The sequence below is a fragment of the Erpetoichthys calabaricus genome, chromosome 10, assembly GCF_900747795.2.
Source record: "Erpetoichthys calabaricus chromosome 10, fErpCal1.3, whole genome shotgun sequence".
In the NCBI taxonomy this organism is placed as follows: domain Eukaryota; kingdom Metazoa; phylum Chordata; class Cladistia; order Polypteriformes; family Polypteridae; genus Erpetoichthys; species Erpetoichthys calabaricus.
The window spans coordinates 170567553-170587973 of NC_041403.2; the positions used below are offsets into that span (position 1 = coordinate 170567553).

Sequence of the window (20421 nt, forward strand, 5' to 3'; positions counted from 1 at the left end):
ATTTCAATATGCTGAACCAGTGTGTTTGTTCTAAGATGGCCGTTGAACAGCTTCCTGTTGCCACCACAGGCTTTTAACGCTAGCCCAGTCTCAGGATGGTGAAGTGGCATGATGGCACGGTGGGTATCATTACAAGACTTAGCAAGCCCACTCAGACCGAATGGTGGCTCAGTGGTCAGAATGGCTGCATTGACGCTGACAGTTGAACTACATCTGGCATCCTGTGGGCATGCGCCAGTGTCTGCACATACTCTGCCAGGGACTTACAGGATGTCCAGTGTCTGACCCCGCGCTCATGGTGCCCCGAAGTGGTAGTGAAGCCCTCATGTTTTTTTGGGGGGCAGCTTCTGAGTGTGTTAGTGCCCACCAGTGTCGGAGCTTCAACCTTTGGAGAAAAATATAAAAGTGCACCCAAAGCTCGCCAGGCAGTTCAGCCCCTGCAGATGCCCACCTTAGCCGCTAAGCTGTGCCACAAAGCCTCTTTATCTTAAACTGACCACCTGGTGGAAGTGAACCTCTGGGCCCTGCATTGACTGGCCTCAGAGGATGGCATTGATGGGGGCACACCCAGATTAATTTGCTTTCATTATCTCTGTCTGGAGCAGGTGACAAAGTGACACTCAAACCAGACCAGTGATGGGTGCCCGGCTGCCAGCTCGACGGTGTGGTTGTACCTCTGAGGTGACATGGAGATAGCAGGCTGCATTGGCGCTTATCTTCATTGCATTGCGTTTTGGGGTTTTTGACCAATGGGGCGCATGCTTTGTCCCCTCAGAAGTGTTGACACTTTTGGCCACAGGTCACTGCTTGCTTGGTAACGCATGGTTCATCATAGGGCAGCTGGTGCCCCTTGACTGTCACGGGGGGAGCGAGAGCTAACCTAATGGTGGTGACAAGGGGGAGACCGCATCAGCCTGGCATTATCAGGACTTGACCTTTTTGTTCATATTGGCATGATGAGGGTGATCTTGGACTGAGATCCTGATTAATTGGTACACTGGGTTGTTGATGCCAGGCTAGACATGACCTTACTGGGTGTTGTGATAAGAGTGTTGATACCAGCCCAGGTCTGGCACAGTTTGATGTGACTAGCCTTGTGTTGGCATGCTTGATTCCGATTTTAACAGCAGTTGCATTTTTAGGATCACATTGGCACTCATATTGGCCGCCTTTGGGAGGTCTCCACCTGTGCTGCTTGGCGATCAGCAGGCTGCGACCATTTGTTGTGCCCCTCTGGCCCAAGAAATTGTTTAGTGAAGAGGGCCACAGGGTAGGCCATGAGTGACCTCTTGGCAGCTTAACACAAAGCAGCGGGCAGGGCACCAGGGCTTCTCGAAGGTTACAAGAAGGACACCCAGTAAAACAAGGACCCCCTGATAATGCCCATAATGTAGAACTGGTCTAGTCCCTGTAGTCTGCTTGGCATCGCCTCAATGTGCCATTTGAACCCCTGTCTGCCTCCGTTCATCACTGGGATGTGCTTACTTCTGCAGGAACTGCAACTGATGGCATTTGTCATGAGACGTGAGTTGTGACTGAGCACCTGACCACACCCCTGTGCCAGCTAAATCCATCAATAAGGCCCTCCGCTGGCTCCCACTCTCCCCTGCCAGCCTCTGAGGTGGGGGTGACCTCTAGTGGCCACTCTCTGAACTGCACTGGCATGCCAGCAGGCTGTTGCTATGGGAAAGGCCATTGTGGGCCTGCTGTGGGACCCGGCGTTCACAACGGACTTCTGTTTGCATCTTCAAGAACCTCTCAGGTTCTCGTATCTTGTAAAACTTCAGGCTCTTCTGCCCATGGTGCCCGTCCAGTCACAGTCTGGGAGTGTTGCTTCTCCTTTTCCTTCATCTTGACGAGTTGAATGGCCTGGGCCACCTGGGTAGGGCATGTCCTTTCCCATTCCCCAGTCACTGTGCCATGTCTGTTCTGGGTGAGAGGAGAGAGCTGGCTGAGGTGTGCCAGGTGGGCATCACAACCTCTGTATACTCAGTAGCAGGCTGGGTGAGGGAGGTGTAATTTGTTCTGGAAGATAAACGGTGATGCTGCATCTGCACACTCGGACAGCACTGCCTGAGCAAAGGCATGCCACCTGGGCACTGGCACATGACAACCCTGGTGAACACAAACTGGGCATCAGCAGGAGGCAAAAAGCTAGGAAGCTACATTAGATGGAGAGACGGATGTGAAAGGCACTATATCTAAATAGAATGGTCAGATGTGGAAGGCAGATTCATAGAAAAGAGATGAAAGGCACCATATAATCAATTGATGTGAAAAGGGCATAAAGTGCACTGTACTGCCAACAGACGTGAAAGGCACCATAAAGCAGATAAATGAAAGACACTACAATCAATAGACAGATATGAGGGGCACCACATAGTCAGGTAAAAGGCGCTATATAATAGACAGTGTTATAAAGTACACCGATATGAAAGTCGCTATATAATACAGTGTTATAAAGTACACCGATATGAAAGGCACTATATAATAGTGTTATAAAGTACACCGATATGAAAGGCGCTATATAATAGTGTTATAAAGTACACCGATATGAAAGGCGCTGTATAATAGACAGTGTTATAAAGTACACTGATATGAAAGGCGCTATATAATAAGACAGTGTTATAAAGTACACTGATATGAAAGGCGCTATATAATAGTGTTATAAAGTACACCGATATGACAGGCGCTGTATAATAGACAGTGTTATGAAGTTCACTGATATGAAAGGCGCTGTATAATAGTGTTATAAAGTTCACCTATATGAAAGGCACTATATAATAGACAGTGTTATAAAGTACACTGATATGAAAGGCGCTATATAATACAGTGTTATAAAGTACACCGATATGAAAGGCACTATATAATAGTGTTATAAAGTACACCGATATGAAAGGCGCTATATAATAGTGTTATAAAGTACACCGATATGAAAGGCGCTGTATAATAGACAGTGTTATAAAGTACACTGATATGAAAGGCGCTATATAATAAGACAGTGTTATAAAGTACACTGATATGAAAGGCGCTATATAATAGTGTTATAAAGTACACCGATATGACAGGCGCTGTATAATAGACAGTGTTATGAAGTTCACTGATATGAAAGGCGCTGTATAATAGTGTTATAAAGTTCACCTATATGAAAGGCACTATATAATAGACAGTGTTATAAAGTACACTGATATGAAAGGCGCTATATAATAGTGTTATAAAGTACACCGATATGAAAGGCGCTATATAATAGACAGTGTTATAAAGTACACCAATATGAAAGGTGCTGTATAATAGAGTGTTATAAAGTACACCGATATGAAAGGCGCTATATAATAGTGTTATAAAGTACACCGATATGAAAGGCGCTATATAATAGACAGTGTTATAAAGTACACCAATATGAAAGGCGCTGTATAATAGAGTGTTATAAAGTACACTGATATGAAAGGCGCTATATAATAGTGTTATAAAGTACACCATATGAAAGGCACTATATAATAGTGTTATAAAGTACAGCGATATGAAAGGTGCTATATAATAGTGTTATAAAATACACTGATATGAAAGGTGCTATATAATAGACAGTGTTATAAAGTACACCGATATGAAAGGCGCTATATAATAGACAGTTATAAAGTACACTGATATGAAAGGCACTGTTTAATAGACAGTGTTATAAAGTACACCGATATGAGAGGCACTGTTTAATAGACAGTGTTATAAAGTACATCGATATGAAAGGTGCTATATAATAGTGTTATAAAATACACTGATATGAAAGGTGCTATATAATAGTGTTATAAAATACACTGATATGAAAGGTGCTATATAATAGTGTTATAAAATACACTGATATGAAAGGCGCTATATAATAGACCGTGTTATAAAGTACACCGATATGAAAGGCGCTATATAATAGACAGTTATAAAGTACACCGATATGAAAGGCACTGTTTAATAGACAGTGTTATAAAGTACACCGATATGAGAGGCACTGTTTAATAGACAGTGTTATAAAGTACACCGATATGAAAGGCGCTATATAATAGTGTTATAAAGTACACCGATATGAAAGGTGCTATATAATAGACAGTGTTATAAAGTACACCGATATGAAAGGCGCTATATAATAGTGTTATAAAGTACACCGATATAAAAGGCGCTATATAATAAGATGATGTTATAAAGTACACTGATATGAAAGGCGCTGTATAATAGTGTTATAAAGTACACCAATATGAAAGGTGTTATATAATAGATTATGTTATAAAGTACACTGATATGAAAGGAGCTATATAATAGTGTTATAAAGTACAGCGATATTAAAGACGCTATATAATAGTGTTATAAAGTACACCGATATTAAAGGCGCTATATAATAGTGTTATAAAGTACACCGATATTAAAGGCGCTATATAATAGTGTTATAAAGTACACCGATATGAAAAGCGTGATATATTCAGTAACTGTGAAAGACTATCTAATAGATACATACATGAAAGGCACTATATAATCAATAGATGTGGAAAAGGCATACATGGGATAAATAAATAAAGTGCCCGATGTATGTGTGAAAGGCACTATATAACCAACAGCTAGATGAAGCAGCTTTCAATTGATGGCTGTATGGATATTAAAGAGAGTGACAGGTGAAAGGCGCTATATAATCGACTGTTGTGGAAGTGCTCTATAAGAGACTAATGGAAGGTGCTCTGTGTAGTCAGCCCGAGGCGCTATATAGCTGTCAGCTTGGTCTCCGTGCTGCATGCAGACATTTGCTTTTGAATGAACCCTCAGGAAAGTGAAATGGCAGGCCATCCATTGGCTTGGACTTTTCTGCCTTTTTCATGCTTTGCCATCTATGCCACCAGAAAGCAGCATTTTCAATTGCTGGGCACAGTGCCACATGAGGGCCAGGCCAACAAGGAGGACCCTGTGCAGATACCCACCAGTGTATAAGCCCACACAACATTGCCAGAATGACGCTCGCAGACACCCACGCCCGCTGAAAGTGGCACACATCCGCACGCCCACACACGGTTTCTCGCAGCACGTTACATAACGTGAATGCTCTGCCAACATTTAAGATTCACTTCATGCAGAGCTGTGCCATCGGAGGCCAGAAAAGTTTTGCTGCTATATTTTTTTTCTCCTGGCCGTCACAAAGTCCGTTTTTACGCGACAATCTGTTTTGGCAATAATTAATGTAAATTGCTAGGACGAGATGGGCGCATAGTGCCCTCTCACTCACATGCCTTGGCAGAGGGATGGCGCCCAATTAAGAAACGAAGCTGCAGGATTTCCTTTGTCGGCTGCGTTCGGTGAAGAGGCCAACATTGGCAATCTTGAGCAGGTCTTCCCAGTGTGTTCCTCAAAAAGCTCCCACCTCTCCATCCTGTCCCTTTATAGCGCCTTCTGTCTTTGTTTGCTTCTCTATGCGACTTGAGGCTGACCCAAAGGGCCTGGACCCAACTCTCCAGGCAAGCCTGAGTGTCAGAAGGCAAGGTGCCCATCACCAATGTCCACACGCAGACACTGTAGAGCAGAGTGGTCAAAAAGAGCAGAGGTGTCGATGAGAAGCAAAAAACACGAAGAACGTCCAGAGGTCAGAGGAGCCACAGGTCACTTGGCCCTCTTAGGGTCATTTGGCTTCTGATCGGCAGGTAGAGCTTGCCACTAGAGGTCAGCATTACATCGGGCAGACATTGTTGGGCCCCCTGACAGGACTGCGAGTGGTCTGCTTATTCTTGACTGAATGTTCAGACAGTCAGTAGGCTTATTTATGGTGGCATCCCATTTCTGTATTTTAGGTGGAGCACAGTGACAAGTTGCCCCCTCGAGTTGTGACCAAAGTGACCCCCTCAAGCGTAGAGGACCTGAAAGACGGCAGGTTTGGAGTCAGCGTCACATCTCGTCATCTCAAGGCTTCAGACGGTGACAGCAGAGATGAAGAACTGGAGTTTGTGGTCATTCGGCCCCCGTTCTTCGGGTACCTGGAGAACACCATCACAGGTCAGTATGGTAGGAGTGTGAAGGCCAGTTGGTGGACCTGCAGCCAAATCAGAGTGACAGTAATGGTGCCCAAAATACTGTCTGTTAAAGTGCGTCCAGCCCTTTGTGTGACTACAACTGTGACCTGGTGGGGACAATGTCAGTGCTGCGCTGCCCAGTCCAGGTCAGGTGTGGCACGACTGGCACTGCAGTCTGTCCAGTCCTGTACTGCTAGCCGTGGCCTGGCTGTTAGTTTGGTCACTCAAGACCTGAAGTGGACAGTGTCAGCGGTGCTGCGTCCAGACCTGCGTTAGCGGTCAAACTGAGACCATCCATGGTGTGCCAAGTCCTGTGTTAGTAGCTGAAGAATGCCCAGTCGTGTCCTGGCTGTTCTTTATTGTGCCCAGTCCTTCCTTCCTTCTTTCTGTGTTAATGATGCGGTGACTTTCATGAGTGGTGGACAGTGTCCCTAGTCCTGTGTTCAGCACTGCACACATCTGGTGGCAATGGTGAGTTTCTGTGCCCCCTTGGTTATTTGCAGCCTGCTGTCCATGTGACCCTGCCTCAAGTTGTGCCCCATTCTGGCACCCAGATATTGGATTTAGCTGCCGCATTTCTGCTCTTTGTGCTTTCTTCGGTTTGCCTGTTGTTTATTTATGTATTTTCCTGACTCTCGGTGCCACCACTGACCAGGATTGATTGACCCTGTCTTATGGAGGCAGGGGTCTCCTCTTACGTCTGCGGTCACCCCCTCAGTTCTGCTGTCTTTTGTCACAGGAGCCTACATCAGGAGCCGCTTCACTCAGAAGGACTTGGACAGACGAGCCGTGCGCTATGTCATTGACCCGTCAGTGGACACCAACTCCGACAGCTTTGAATTTAAAGTAACCGACGCAGCAGGCAACAGTGCCACGCCAGACATGTGAGTCCTCTCTTCTTTCTTAATATTTGTATATAGCACCTTTCGCCGTGGTCCATGGCATGTAAACAGAGCTGCACTGGTGAGGAAATATGGTGTGTGTGGTCAGCCAATGGTGATCATAGACAGTGAATACTTTATATAGCGCCTTTAATAGTGACCATTGACCCCCAGAAACCTGTGGTCAGATAAGCCTGTGTAACCCCGGGACTGCGGGCACCTTTCATGCTGCTTTTTTTTCATTAGCCCCCCATGTTATATATTGACTTTCCTGTGAGCCTGGCACGGATGGTTTCCTTTGAGGTCCTCGTTAGTAGCACTTGCCATACCTCCTGTCATCCCAGATGAGCCCAAGCCTGCTACTTGCTCCCCTCCTGCCACACGTCTCCTGGCTCCATTAATCCCTCGTTCATACAAGCAGATAAGTAAGACAAACGGAATGGACAGTTGAACCTGTAGTGCCCCACTTGGCCCCCTGTTTCCCCAAATCTGCCCTCTTCCTCAGTTTGCAGTCTGCCTACATAGGCTAAGGTTCAGTGCCTGGTGTCCAGTGCCCACTGACCTGACAGCTTACCTTCACCTGGCTTCAAAGACTTCCAGGGAGAATGAGATTGGTGGAGTGAATGAGGGTGGGCATAGCCAGCCTCTCAGGTGAGAACCAGCAGATGGTGGCAAAATGGCACCATACGTGATAAGCGAAAGCACATCCTGAGTCACCGGCTTGCAGTGAGCAGCAGGTGGGTGCTGCTGGCCCTCTGATTAACCAGCCCAGAATGCACTGGGGTGGGGGTGTTACATCCTGCACTCGAGGGAGCCTGGCATCGTGTGAACGTGGCAGGCCGCCTCTCCCTCCCTCTGCCAGCAAGGGCTTGACGCGTTTGTCAAGAGGAGCAGGGGTGATGACCTCAGTGTCATTTGTCACTTTTCAGATTCCGCCGTGACACACATGGGCAACAGAAGCTGCCCCCGCCGAGCTGGAGCACAGTTGGCCACCTCCTGCCGCCTCAGAGACGTCCTTCTGCATCTCCAAAGTTCAGTCGTGCCGGGCAGGTGGTGAGCGCAGCCGACTGCTAGATCAGAATTTCATGGGGGGCATGTTAGGATTTAAAAGTTGGGCATCAGTAGATTAAGAAACAAATTGGTAGTCGCAGAGGGCACCTGCAGCAGCCCGTGCAGATGGTGGGTCTGCGCCTCCCATGCAATCACCTGAGTGTGGGTGGGGCTTCAGGCTGCCCCCATTAGTTTCCTTAGATGTACAGGGGGCTGCCTGGCAGCCCCTCAGAAGATGGGGAATGTGTCACATGTCCTTTTCTTGTCCCCTTCATTTACTTTTATATCTTCAGTTTAGTTTGTTGGCCTGGAGCCTTCAGTAGATCAAGAGTCTTGGTGACATTAGGGGGTACAAGGGCACTGGGCCATTATATGGGTATGGGGCAGGCAATATGTAAAATCTGCCATTTCCTGAGAACTTGGACTGGATAAGCAAGCAGGAAACACAAACTCGGGGCAGTGCCCGCCCGGTAGTTTGTCCTGAGTGAGAGGTGCTGTTGGGTGAACGTTTCCATGAAGACAAGCAGAGCCTTCTGGGTAAAACTGGATGAGTGGGCACTGTGTGTTGCTCATAGTTCTCTTCTGCACCCAAAGACTTATGGGTAGAGTGAGTGTTGTGAACTTCCCATGGGGCAGGGGGTAATAAAACACAATCGATGACATCTCAGAAGTCAGCCCAGCAGACTTAGTGGCCATCGGGGTCAGGCTAAGCAGTGGGTCCATATCAACTTCCAGATGGCTCCTTGGCATCCCATCAAGTGACCAGTCCGTGCCAATGCCCAGGTGGTTCTGTGACACTCCGTCCAGGCAGTGTTTCATGCCATTCTTCAGACTGAGTGTCAAATGCCTCGTAGTGAGCCCTATGGCTCTTCTCAACAGGTCTTAACTTTTGATATGGAGGGCTGTTGTTTTGCCCCCTTAACCATTGGCAGTTCTACTTCCTGGCACATTCTCGGTTCAGCTCCACTTACTTGCTCTTATCTGTTCTTCTTCAAGGCTGGAAATCCAGTGGTCACGGATCGAGCTGGCATCAACGTGCTACCGCATTTGTGAAAATGGTGGCACCCTGTCAATCCAAGTGTCTCGAAGTGGCATCAGCGCTGATCCTGCCTATGTTGCCATCCAGGTAAGTTCCAGACTCCAGTGTTTGGTTTGAAAGTGTGCCTTGGCAGCTGATTCAGGCTGAGCACTCTGAGCTGCTCACTTGTGTTCAGTTTAAACATTCACGTGCCTCATGCCAGGCGTACCACAGTCCTGGCCTCTCGGATAGCTGCAGTGGAGAAGGGAGGACACGGAAGCAAAAAGAGTCACCAAGAAGGGATAAGCAAAGGGACAAAGAGCATGATGGGAGTCAGGCATCAGAGAGGCAGGCCACAACTGGAAAGCACAGCTGCTATTGGCTGACGCCTATGGCTGGTGTTCTCATTGTAACTAATGGCTGATCTCATTTCAGATTCATGAAGACACAGCCCGGCTGGGACAGGACTTCACGCACAGCTCTGCCACGCTGATCCAGTTTGATCCCGGTGAGTGGTGGTCCTGCGCTGGCTTGTAGGATGGGCCGCTCCCTCCAGGCTTAAAGGGACCGTCACAATGCTAGACACACTGGACAGCCTTCTCTGTCCCAAACTGGCCATCCTCTAGGAACCCCTTGGCACCAGGAAGGCGTGCCAGTAAATGAGAGGTGGAAAGACCACCAAGTCCTTGAACACTCTTCACTGCTCTAACTGACCACATCCCAAGAGCGTGCCAACCTCTTTAAGGGCATTAAAGTTACCTACTAGAATTTCCAAATTGCATCAGGCGGCACATCCTCATAGGCACTGGACATTGTGTCAAGAGAGTCCCTCTGTTTGGGTGCTGCCAAGGTGGATTATCTTCTGTTTATCAAAAATGAATCTCGATGACCAGTCGACAAGCTGGCACTGAGGTGAAGTTTGTCCATTGGACTGGCAGTGGTCTTGTGTTGGCTCATATGATGAAGGGTCCATTTAAAGAGGTGGCACCAGGTCAGTATTGCTGGTGTGCAGTGGTCAAGTCAGACAAGCATTCAAGAGTGGACAGCCCACCAGAATGAGCAGAGTCCTTCCCGGGCCAACACGGGCTTATCGCTAGAGAGATGTCCGAGGTGGTGTGACAGTTGGTGTGCCCTCATTGCCATTCCAGTGTCAACATATTAACCTGCTGTGCTGGTGGGCACCTTGCCTCAGCGCTTGCCCAGTTGAGCGACTGGAGTCCTTTGTGCCCTGTCACCATTTTCATTTTAACTAACAGCATGTCTGATAGGCGGGCAGTGTGGCGTCTTGATGTCGGTGGACGTCTTTGTGAGTGACTGCTGACCCTCTTCTCTGACGCAGGTGTAACGACAAAGACGTGGAAAGTGTTTTTGAAGGACGACGGGCTGGAAGAAAACGATGAGAAGTTTCAGCTGCAGCTCAAAGGCCCGAGGAATGCAGTTTTGGGGATGAAGGACAAGGCCACGGTGGAGATTGTGGACCCTCGAGGAGGTAAGCAAGATGATCTTGTTACCCTTGGCCTGTGGTGCGCTGCTGGGCTTGTTCAGCTACATCTGCCCCATTCTTGGACTCGTGGCTGGGCTCACTCAACATCAGTTACGCTTGGCGCCCCCTACTGCCTGCTGAGGGTCTCTCGTGATCCGCTTTCAAATGGATGATTAGATGGCTGACGATCCAGAGCCTTGACTGGTCATGTTATCGAGGGGCCTTGTGGGCGGTTTGGTGACATCCAGAAAGAAATGGAGAAAATGGAGAAAGTTCTGGATCCAAGAGGGGCGTTATAGGAGGGTAGGGATTGGACAGCAGCCCCCATTTTCAAAAGGACACCTTGTTCTTGATGCTTTTCAGGTATGCCAGCCCTCTGACTTCTTGGGCAAGCTTGTGGCGAAGTTCTGGGTGACTCGGGTCTTGGCCATGGAATAGTGTGCCAGTGGCTTGTCCCTGGCCCTGTACTCATTGTCAGAATGAGGCCAAAGCCCCGCCCCTCATGTATCCCCTCAGTGGGCTGTTTCCTGTGGCCCTGCCCCCTCACTAGTGACAGGAGCCTGGGTGCCCTTTGATGCCCAACCTGTGCCCTCTTGCTTGTCCCCTTGGTGCTTTGAATTGAATGACCTCTGATATGTGCGCCCATTCAGACAATACCACCCACCTAATCCATGCCCCCACCCATTGCACCCAAGGGCTCATGCTGTTGGCCAGGCATTGTGGAGCATGTTTCACCTATTGGGCACATCTGTGCCCTTTTTGAAGGTAGTCAGTTTGTGAGACCTGGCACTGGTGTTTTGAATGACCGTTACTGTGTGCCACTCAGTCTACACATAGAGATTTCTAAATCAAGATGATGATTTCTGGGTGTATGCTGAGGATGCCCACTGGGTGACCGCTAGTCAGCAGTGCCTGGCACTCATCCTGTGGGAGAGCAGAAGGCCATTAGACAGATTTAGGGGGTCCTGGTCACTCCAACTGCATGTGTCTTCCCCAGGACAAGCAGGTGGATCACAGGGGGTCATGTTAGGTGTGCCTTTGATGCCTGACCAACTCACCAAGTAATTGGTAGCTTGGCGGGGGCACAAACCTTTGATGTGATTGATTGTCTTGTGTTGTCTCATTTGATCAGGTCGCTGTGAGCCCGAGGAGCTACCAGCAGGTGGCAGCACCAGTGGACGGCTCACAGTCATTCCCGAGGTCCTCGTCCCAGGGAACTCAAAGCCCAGCCTGGAGACCGATGTCCTTCAAGAGCGTCACCGGTCACCACCGCGAGGAGATGTGCCCCAGACGGACCACTTTTTGGATTACGGCGGAGCCATCGTCCGGGATGAGGCGGCTGGGAAATCGCTGCAGACGGTAGGCAACAGGGAGAGGCAGGAGAACGAGATGCCAGCTCAGCAAGATGTGCTTGGGGGTCCCTATGAAAATTGGGCAAACAGGTGGGCAGGCCACCTCTACCACCATTTACTATAGCTGGGTAGCCAACGCAGTGGATACGAGGCGTACAGTGCATCCGGAAAGTATTCACAGCGCATCACTGTTTCCACATTTTGTTATGTCACAGCCTTATTCCAAAATGGATTCAATTCATTTTTTTTCCTCAGAATTCTACACACAACACCCCATAATGACAACGTGAAAAACGTTTACTTGAGGTTTTTGCAAATTTATTAAAAATAAAAAAATTGAGAAAGCACATGTCCATAAGTATTCACAGCCTTTGCCATGAAGCTCCAAATCGAGCTCAGGTCCATCCTGTTTCCCCTGATCATCCTTGAGATGTTTCTGCAGCTTCATTGTAGTCCACCTGTGGTAAATTCAGTTGACTGGACATGATTTGGAAAGGCACACACCTGTCTATAGAAGGTCCCACCGTTGACAGTTCCTGTCAGAGCACAAACCAAGCATGAAGTCAAAGGAATTGTCTGTAGACCTCCGAGACAGGATTGTCTCGAGGCACAAATCTGGGAAAGGTTACAGAAACATTCCTGCTGCTTTGAAGGTCCCAATGAGCACAGTGGCCTCCATCATCCATAAGTGGAAGAAGTTCAAAACCACCAGGACTCTTCCTAGAGCTGGCCGGCCATCTAAACTGAGCGATCGGGGGAGAAGGGCCTTAGTCAGGGAGGTGACCATGAACCCAATAGTCACTCTGTCAGAGCTTCAGAGGTCCTCTGTGGAGAGAGGAGAACCTTCGAGAAGGACAACCATCTCTGCAGCAATCCACCAATCAGGCCTGTATGGCAGAGTGGCCAGACAGAAGCCACTCCTTAGTAAAAGGCACATGGCAGCCCGCCTGGAGTTTGCCAAAAGGCACGTGAAGGACTCTCAGACCACGAGAAAGAAAATTCTCTGGTCTGATGAGACAAAGATTGAACTCTTTGGTGTGAATGCCAGGCGTCACGTTTGGAGGAAACCTGGCACCGCTCATCACCAGGCCAATACCATCCCTACAGTGAAGCATGGTGGTGGCAGCATCATGCTGTGGGGAACTGGGAGACTAGTCAGGATAAAGAGAAAGATGACTGCAGCAATGTACAGAGACATCCTGGATGAAAACCTGCTCCAGAGCGCTCTTGACCTCAGACTGGGGCGACGGTTCATCTTTCAGCAGGACAACGACCCTAAGCACACAGCCAAGATATCAAAGGAGTGGCTTCAGGACAACTCTGTGAATGTCCTTGAGTGGCCCAGCCAGAGCCCAGACTTGAATCCGATTGAACATCTCTGGAGAGATCTTAAAATGGCTTCCCATCCAACCTGATGGAGCTTGAGAGGTGCTGCAAAGAGGAATGGGCCAAACTGGCCAAGGATAGGTGTGCCAAGCTTGTGGCATCATATTCAAAAAGACTTGAGGCTGGAATTGCTGCCAAAGGGGCATCGACAAAATATTGAGCAAAGGCTGTGAATACTTATGGACATGGGATTTCTCAGTTTTTTTATTTTTAATAAATTTGCAAAAATCTCAAACTTTATTCACGTTGTCATTATGGGGTGTTGTGTGTAGAATTCTGAGGAAAAAAATGAATTTAATCCATTTTGGAATAAGACTGTAACATAACAAAATGTGGAAACAGTGATGAAGCGCTGGGAATACTTTCTGGATGCACTGTACTGTACACAGGTGCTCACAAGACAAAGCACATCCCAGCGTGCCCGGGGCACAGTGATGTGCCCAGAGTGTGTAGACGGCAGTGACCAGGGCGCATTTGGCAGGGCAGTAAACACAAAAAGAAACCTTGTGGTGCCATGAGGAGCTGTGCCAAAGACCCTGGTCACAACTGTGCATTGGGTCATGTGAGGCGGTCACCCTGCTGGCTGGCCAGTAGTGCCAATCAGTCATCAGCTCATCCAATTCCACTTCTGATGTTAATTGTAGTTTTAGTTTTTATTTTATTTTTATTTCGTTCTAGTTTTCAGTGGAGTCAACAATTTTTACTTAGTTCTGTGTTTAAAAGTTTTAGTTTTTATTTTATTTAGTTTTGGCCTTTTTACAATATTTATTTTAGGACCATTTTTTTTTTTTTTTACTGTAACAAGAGCACAAATGCCGGCCTTCACATATTTCAATGCAAGTCATGTTTGAGTCAACCAAATACACACACAGTTCATAAAGTCATTAAACACGGCCGGACTGTCAATGAGCGTAGTCGGCAGGATCAACTGTGTCAACCCAAGAAGCGAGTCTGTGCCAGCACGTCGCTACGTTTCAACCCAAGAAGCCAGTCTGTGCCAGCACGTCGCTGTTGAGCTTTAAACAAGCGCGCATTTCGAGAGATCTATTCATGTTGCAGCGACGTCCATCGCACAGATAGCCGCACAGTGAGAATAGTCGCTCAATGAACGCCTGTGACGCAGGTGCGCAGACGAGGTCCTCGGCCACCGGCGCCAGCAGGCTGTATGTTGGCGATTTCTGCTGCCAGTACTGAAGGGCAGTCAGTGTGCCAGGGAAATGCTGGACTTCCACCAAGTACTGGTCCAGCTGGTCCTGCACTGAAACTCCGAGAGCCGGTGACCGACTCGATGCTTGGGCCAACTTCGTGGACAGGAAAGGGAAACGTCTGAGCGCGGGGGTGATGGACTCCGTTACGGCGTCATGGTTGTCAGCAGATGAGCTCGCTGAATGTCGAAGAACCTCTGAGACTACGTAGTCCTTTGCAGCCGAGCGCACAGCAGACATTTCTGGAGACAGCAGCGCCACTGCAACGGTGGGATCAAGAAGGCAGCTTGCTGCTGGCAGGGCACAGAAGTCATCTGCTTTGGGATCGAGGACAGCCTGAAAGCGCTCATGCATGCTGGACAGCATGGCTCTTGTTACAGTTTTGGCGGCTGGAGAGGACTGAAGGTGGCACTGCAGATCAAGAATGGAAGGAAAGGCTAGAGACAGAGACATGGCATCGGTCTGAAGAAGGTCAGTCTGGCAGCAGAAAGGTTCCAGTAAGTGAGCCAGTTCCTCTAGCCTTGTCCAGTCTGCCACCAGCAGTGAATCCATCTGCATCTCGTCCAGCACGTCCTTCAGCAGCGGCCTCAACTCCAGCAGTCTCTTTATCATGGCGTATGTGCTCCTCCACCTCGTCGCATTATCCCAAATGGGCACCTTGCCAGCAGCATTCTGCAGCTTCTCCATGGCAACCCCCGACTTCCTCACTCTTCCCACCAACTGCCTGGCTTTGATGATAATGCCATCGTAGAACTTGTATGCAACTTTCACTACGGAGTGTAGCGTGTGTGCCACACACCTCATTCGTCGGTATGGCAAAGCTTCGGGAAGAAGTGAGGCCTCCTCAGTCTCGCTCTCCATCCCTTCGTCCTGCTGATCAAGGTCATCCTCCGTGTCCGTCTCATCCATAATGTCTTCATCATCACGGACCCTCTCACTCATCAGCCGAACAGCCCGAGTCACGTTTGAGCCATTGTCACTCACAATCATGAGCACCTTCTCCTTCACAATATCCCACTCGCGCAGACACTTCTCAATGGCATCGGCTAGGTGGTCTCCAGTGTGTGGGTGTGGTAGTGCGACAACCTGTAAGACCACATGGCGTGAGCAGTGGCAGCCGGGATCAAAAAAGCACGCCGACATCCCAAGAAAAGACGAAGTGCAGTTTGGTTTGGACCAGACCCCGAAGCAGACGGTGACTCGGCGGGCCGAAGCCAGGAGGGCTTTCAGGTGTTGCACTGACCGCTGCCACTTGTCGACCAGGAGCTTGTGCAGCTTAGCTGATCCTGGCATCTTGAACTTTGAATCCAGACACGATACCAGTGACCTGAAAGCTGGTTGATCGACGAACCCAAGAGGACATCCGGTTTCAATAATCATGTTCTCCAAAGCGACTAATTGCCGGCGGTGTTGGACCGAGTCTGGGAGCCATTGTGTAGCAGCGCGGGTCACGCAAGTCTCGGGGGTCTGGCAGACAGCCTTCGGTCCTGGGGAGTCTGATGACAGAAACATACGAGACGCGTTAATGACAATGTGACAAAGACGAGGCGGAGACATGCTGTCTGTGACAAGTGAGCATTTGAAGGGACAATACAAGTGAGGCACTCTGACCTTTCATTGCTTTGACTTGTAAATTTCCCCTTGGGATTAATAAAGTATCGATCTCTATCTATCTATCTTTTCTTGCAGTATGTGAAAGTGCTAAAGTCCGACAAAAGGTGTCATTGGGTCATCGTGTTGAAAAGAAATACAGTAATGCTGTCTGCTAGGTCAAAATCATAATGGAGAAGGAATGCACGAGAGTTAAACTCTACTGAACACAACTGTAAGAAATACATCAGAGCAGGACCTGCTTTAGCAATGAAGGAATAAAAAACAGCATTTAGAATAATGGACTTTATATCAGTTGGCACATACTGGGCACATATGGATAGATAGATAGATAGATACTTTATTAATCCCAATGGGTCACTCCGAGGGTTAGAGGACAAACTGAAGTAGAATACAAAGAAATTCACTTTAATAAGAAACGCAGTGGTCTGAAGCACCGGAGTTGGACCATCCAAGTTCAGATTGTTTTTAACAAAAGCAGCATTTTCAAGAGTTAAATAAATTCTGATCTCTGAGGGGATGTTGTCTCATTTTACAATTTCAAACAAAGCAAACCATTTCACTGAGGCATGAAGGGCTAAGGATTTTGAAAAGGCTAGTAGTGCATTTCTGAAGAGCTGAAATGATCTTGATGAAGACCACCATAGGCAGGCACCCCCTTTTCAACATGGATGCATTACAATAAAAGCTCTAAACGCAGAAGTGATGTTCAATACATTTTATAAAAGACATTTGAAAGAGGGAGTTCAAATACTTGAAATCATAAAAATTCCATCATTGACCCAGTTGAGAGGGCACTTCCATTATAAATGGAAATAGCAGCAGAAACTCGGCGGCGAACTTTGTTGACGTTCACATTTGTGAGGTTTTGCTGAATTGTGAAAACACTCGCATTGTTCAGGTTTGAGATCATAGAAGACATCACTTATCCGATTCATTTGCTCATAGTGTTTAATAGGAAATCGCTTTTAGTTTAAACTACAATATGTGCAGCTGGTATGAAGTGAAGTGTGGCACCACCATCATCATCATCACTCGCTATATGCTTACCGTCTCTTGCTCTCTTCTCAGCTTTAGTCCTGTTTTCCTCATCTAATGCACTTAAAGTCGCTGGATGATGTCGAGCTAAGTGCGCCCTCAGGTTCGTTGTATTCTTCCCACTAACTAAAAACCCGCACTCTTTTGTTTCTTCTCGCACGCCACATTTGCTCTTATTGTTATCTGCGCTGTAATTAAAATATTTCCACACGTTGCTTTCTCGCTTTCTCCCCGCAAACATCTGTGCAGAAGTCGCCATCGTCAACCACACGTGCTAACCGCTTCGACCCGACGAGCCAAATGCGCTCGACAGGCAGGCGGACGGACGGACGGACAGGCGGTCCTTTACGGAAGTTGCGCCACGTGACTCCCGAGGTGTGACGTCACCGCGCAGTGACGCGCCGCTCAAAGGGCTCCTGCCGGTTTTTCGTTTTTACTCCGTTTTCGATCTCGTTTTAGCTCGCTCGCACATTAGTCTTTTTTTATTTTTATTTAGTTTTAGTTTCTTAATTTCAGTTCTCGTTCTTGTAAAATGAAAAACAATATTTTTAGTTCTCTTTTTCGTTATGAAAATATCACATGCGCCACTCCCACCAGATGTTTGCTCAGCATTTCTGAGGCTCCTGTCTCAGCTGGCCCCGCAGGAGTTGGTTGGCACCCTCATGGACCACTGGCACTTTCTGTGACCAGGTTTTTATAGTGGGTCATGGTGTCCACCATCCTATTCATTCCCACACGCTGCATGTCTGCTTTCTTAATAATAAACCCATAGCACCCCTGTGCAGGGTGGCAGAGCCCACTGTTAAGTATTTGATACCATGTGATATCTGGATGGAGTGGCACAGTGGTTGGCACACTGGATTCTGATCACCATCTGTGTGAAGCCAGCACTTTTCTCCCGGTACCCGTCCCAGAACAGGAAGGCTGGTGCACTCTAAATTAGCCCAGGGTACTTGTGGTGGATGGGCATCCCAGCCGGGGTTTGTTCCCCCCAAAGAAACAAGAGAGTTTAGGAGATGAAGGGCCGAATGTGTGGACGGGCTGACTTGTCAGACTTGAGTTTTAGTACTTGACAGGCAGCCCAAATTTTGAGCACATTCCAGAATATGCCAGTCCACAAGGGGGCACACTTTCATGTGACTTGCTGGAAGAATTAGTAAGAGGCAGGCAGAGACATGTGAGCTGTGGCTCCGGGTTCAAGAACACAATTTGCTTTTCTTGGGGGCTCCTCTCCCTCCCTTGGTTTTGACATGAAAGGTTGGTGATACCCACATGGGTACCTATAAGGTATACTTTATATAAAGTACCTATGGGTACCTGTGGCATCAGGCCACACCACAGACTCACCCAAGGGTCTCCCCTTCAAGCCAAGCACTGAGCCCTGTGGTTGGCATGAGTGCATATGTGCCTGCCTGTTTTAGACCTTGTTTCTGGCCATGGAGGGCACCCCTCTGCCCTTCACCTACTGTTGTTCTTATTTGCTCTGTAGGCTCAGCAGGTTCAGGAAATGCATCCCATCTGATCTGGACGGAGGCCATGCCCGCCATGATGGAACTGGGCTTCTGGGCACCGCAGGGATGCCATCAGATCAACTAACATGCCCCGTTCTTCTTTTCAGTTTCACGGGATGGTGCCACTCAAACTGGAAGAGAAAACTGGCTCAGGTCCTGCCAGGAGGCCCATGGCACGTGCCTGGTCTTGGCACACCAACATGCGAGACGTTCCTCAAGGCGACTCCCCGGTCGTCAATCCACAGCCACAGGTGTGTATTTGAGTGCCAAGCTTGTTGTGCCTTTAGCCAGCTGGCATCCAGAGGAGGGCATCATTGTAGGAGGAGTCAATTAGCGATTTAATAATAAATGACATGACTGGTGCAGGGGGCCATTTGAGCAGGTGACATGTAAAGGTATGATGTCAACTGGCAAAACTTGGAAAAGGGCATCATATCAGTAATGGCGGGTAGGGCAGGGAAGCGTCTGCTGACCGTGACTTCAGTGCCCACTCTCCTGCACACCCTGCCATAATTTATTAATAACAACATCTCTGCTGACCAATCCTTGTGTGTCCATTGCCCGCTCCCCTCTCCTGATGACTCCACCGCAGTGGCCTACTCCCTGTGTGCCCACATTGGCTTGCCCCCCAGCATATCCCCCCTACCCCACTCTTTCTCCTTTTTGTTTCCCCAGGTGTCCAAGACAGCCAGCTGCCCGGAGGGCTGGACGCTCCACGGTGGGCGCTGCTACTTCCTGAGCGACAAGGTGGCCAGTTGGACGGGGGCAGAGATGGACTGCGGCAGAAGGTAAAGGGTAGCGGTGGGCTTCAGGGCTAAATGACCTCCACACTTGTGATGTCACATGGCACATCTTGATCTCTGAATGGTGCCACAGTGACTGACCAGAGGTCTCAGGCTGGTCATTCAGCACACCCCCATGAGACATGAGGGTGGCACCTCCAGGAGGCGTCATTGGCACACTGTAATGTGACACTTGAATTCAGGGTTGGGCGCGGGGGCAGAGCCTAACCTGGAAGTGGTGAATGCAAGGCAGGGACCAACCCAGCACAAGGTGGCAGTACATGGCAGGGTGCCTCTCGGGCAATGGAAATGGCAGTTTGGAAATGCCAGTCAGCCTGCCCGCCTCTAGGGCAGTAAAAAGAGGCCAATGGAAATAGATGGGGCAAATCAAGGGCGCTGGCATCAGTCCCTGGTCAAGGGTCCACTCACTCACTTCCTGAGGGCATGCAGACTTGGCACAGATTCAGAACCCAATGGAGTCACAACCACTGTGCCACTGCGCACTTTCATTGTATAAGCTGATGCCCACCTTGGTCTCCATGCTGACCCACTGACTTGCTTGTCTTTCAGATTCCAAAGCCACCTGGTCAGCGTCCACTCCTCCACAGAGATGACTTGGCTACGCCAGTTTGCCAAGGGGCAGCCCTTCTGGATAGGTGAGGTGGCTCTCATTCCTTTTGTCCACTTTCTTATATTGACCAGAGGCAGCGCTGTGTCCATCGGGCGAGGACTTGAATGAAGACCCCCCCCAGAGGTGGGGGGGAGCCTTCATGGTGGACAGGACGGGCCCACCCAGCTGTGGCCAGGGCTTCAGTCCTCCCTCCTACTTCTCAGGCCTATGGCAGGGTGACCACGCTGACCGCCAGGGTCTGCCCTCGAGAGACCTCGGCCACTTAGAAGGTCCAGTCCTCTTGGGAGATGTGGACACTTGGGTCACCTGCCTCCCACTGTGGACGTGCTCACCCCTCATTCCTACTCGTCAATTCAAGCCACTTGGCGTCTGCCCAGTCCCTTTGGTGGGGTGGCTGTGGCACTTGTCCTCGTTCTGTACCCAATTCCCCCCTATTTGCCAACA

The 20421-nt window shown here is 48.8% G+C and overlaps 2 protein-coding genes across 2 annotated transcripts in view; one reads left to right on the forward strand and one right to left on the reverse strand.

Annotated features, from left to right (window-relative positions):
- The window catches only part of frem1b (Fras1 related extracellular matrix 1b), a 93029-nt gene that overhangs the window by 71943 nt on the left and 665 nt on the right, over positions 1–20421 (forward strand). Inside the window, exons 26-34 of the mRNA XM_028812487.2 lie at positions 5811–6012; positions 6769–6913; positions 8957–9086; positions 9414–9486; positions 10318–10467; positions 11594–11820; positions 18672–18815; positions 19240–19352; positions 19917–20002. Coding sequence (XP_028668320.1) covers positions 5811–6012; positions 6769–6913; positions 8957–9086; positions 9414–9486; positions 10318–10467; positions 11594–11820; positions 18672–18815; positions 19240–19352; positions 19917–20002 — 1270 coding nt within the window. The remainder of the gene's footprint in view (positions 1–5810; positions 6013–6768; positions 6914–8956; positions 9087–9413; positions 9487–10317; positions 10468–11593; positions 11821–18671; positions 18816–19239; positions 19353–19916; positions 20003–20421) is intronic.
- LOC114659817 (E3 SUMO-protein ligase ZBED1-like) lies at positions 13903–17368 on the reverse strand. Its single transcript, XM_028812489.2, has 2 exons — positions 17066–17368; positions 13903–15900 (listed from the first exon to the last, which is right to left on the reverse strand). The coding sequence occupies exons 1-2, from the start codon at positions 17310–17312 to the stop codon at positions 14174–14176; spliced, it is 1974 nt and encodes a 657-aa protein (XP_028668322.1). The 5' UTR covers positions 17313–17368; the 3' UTR covers positions 13903–14173.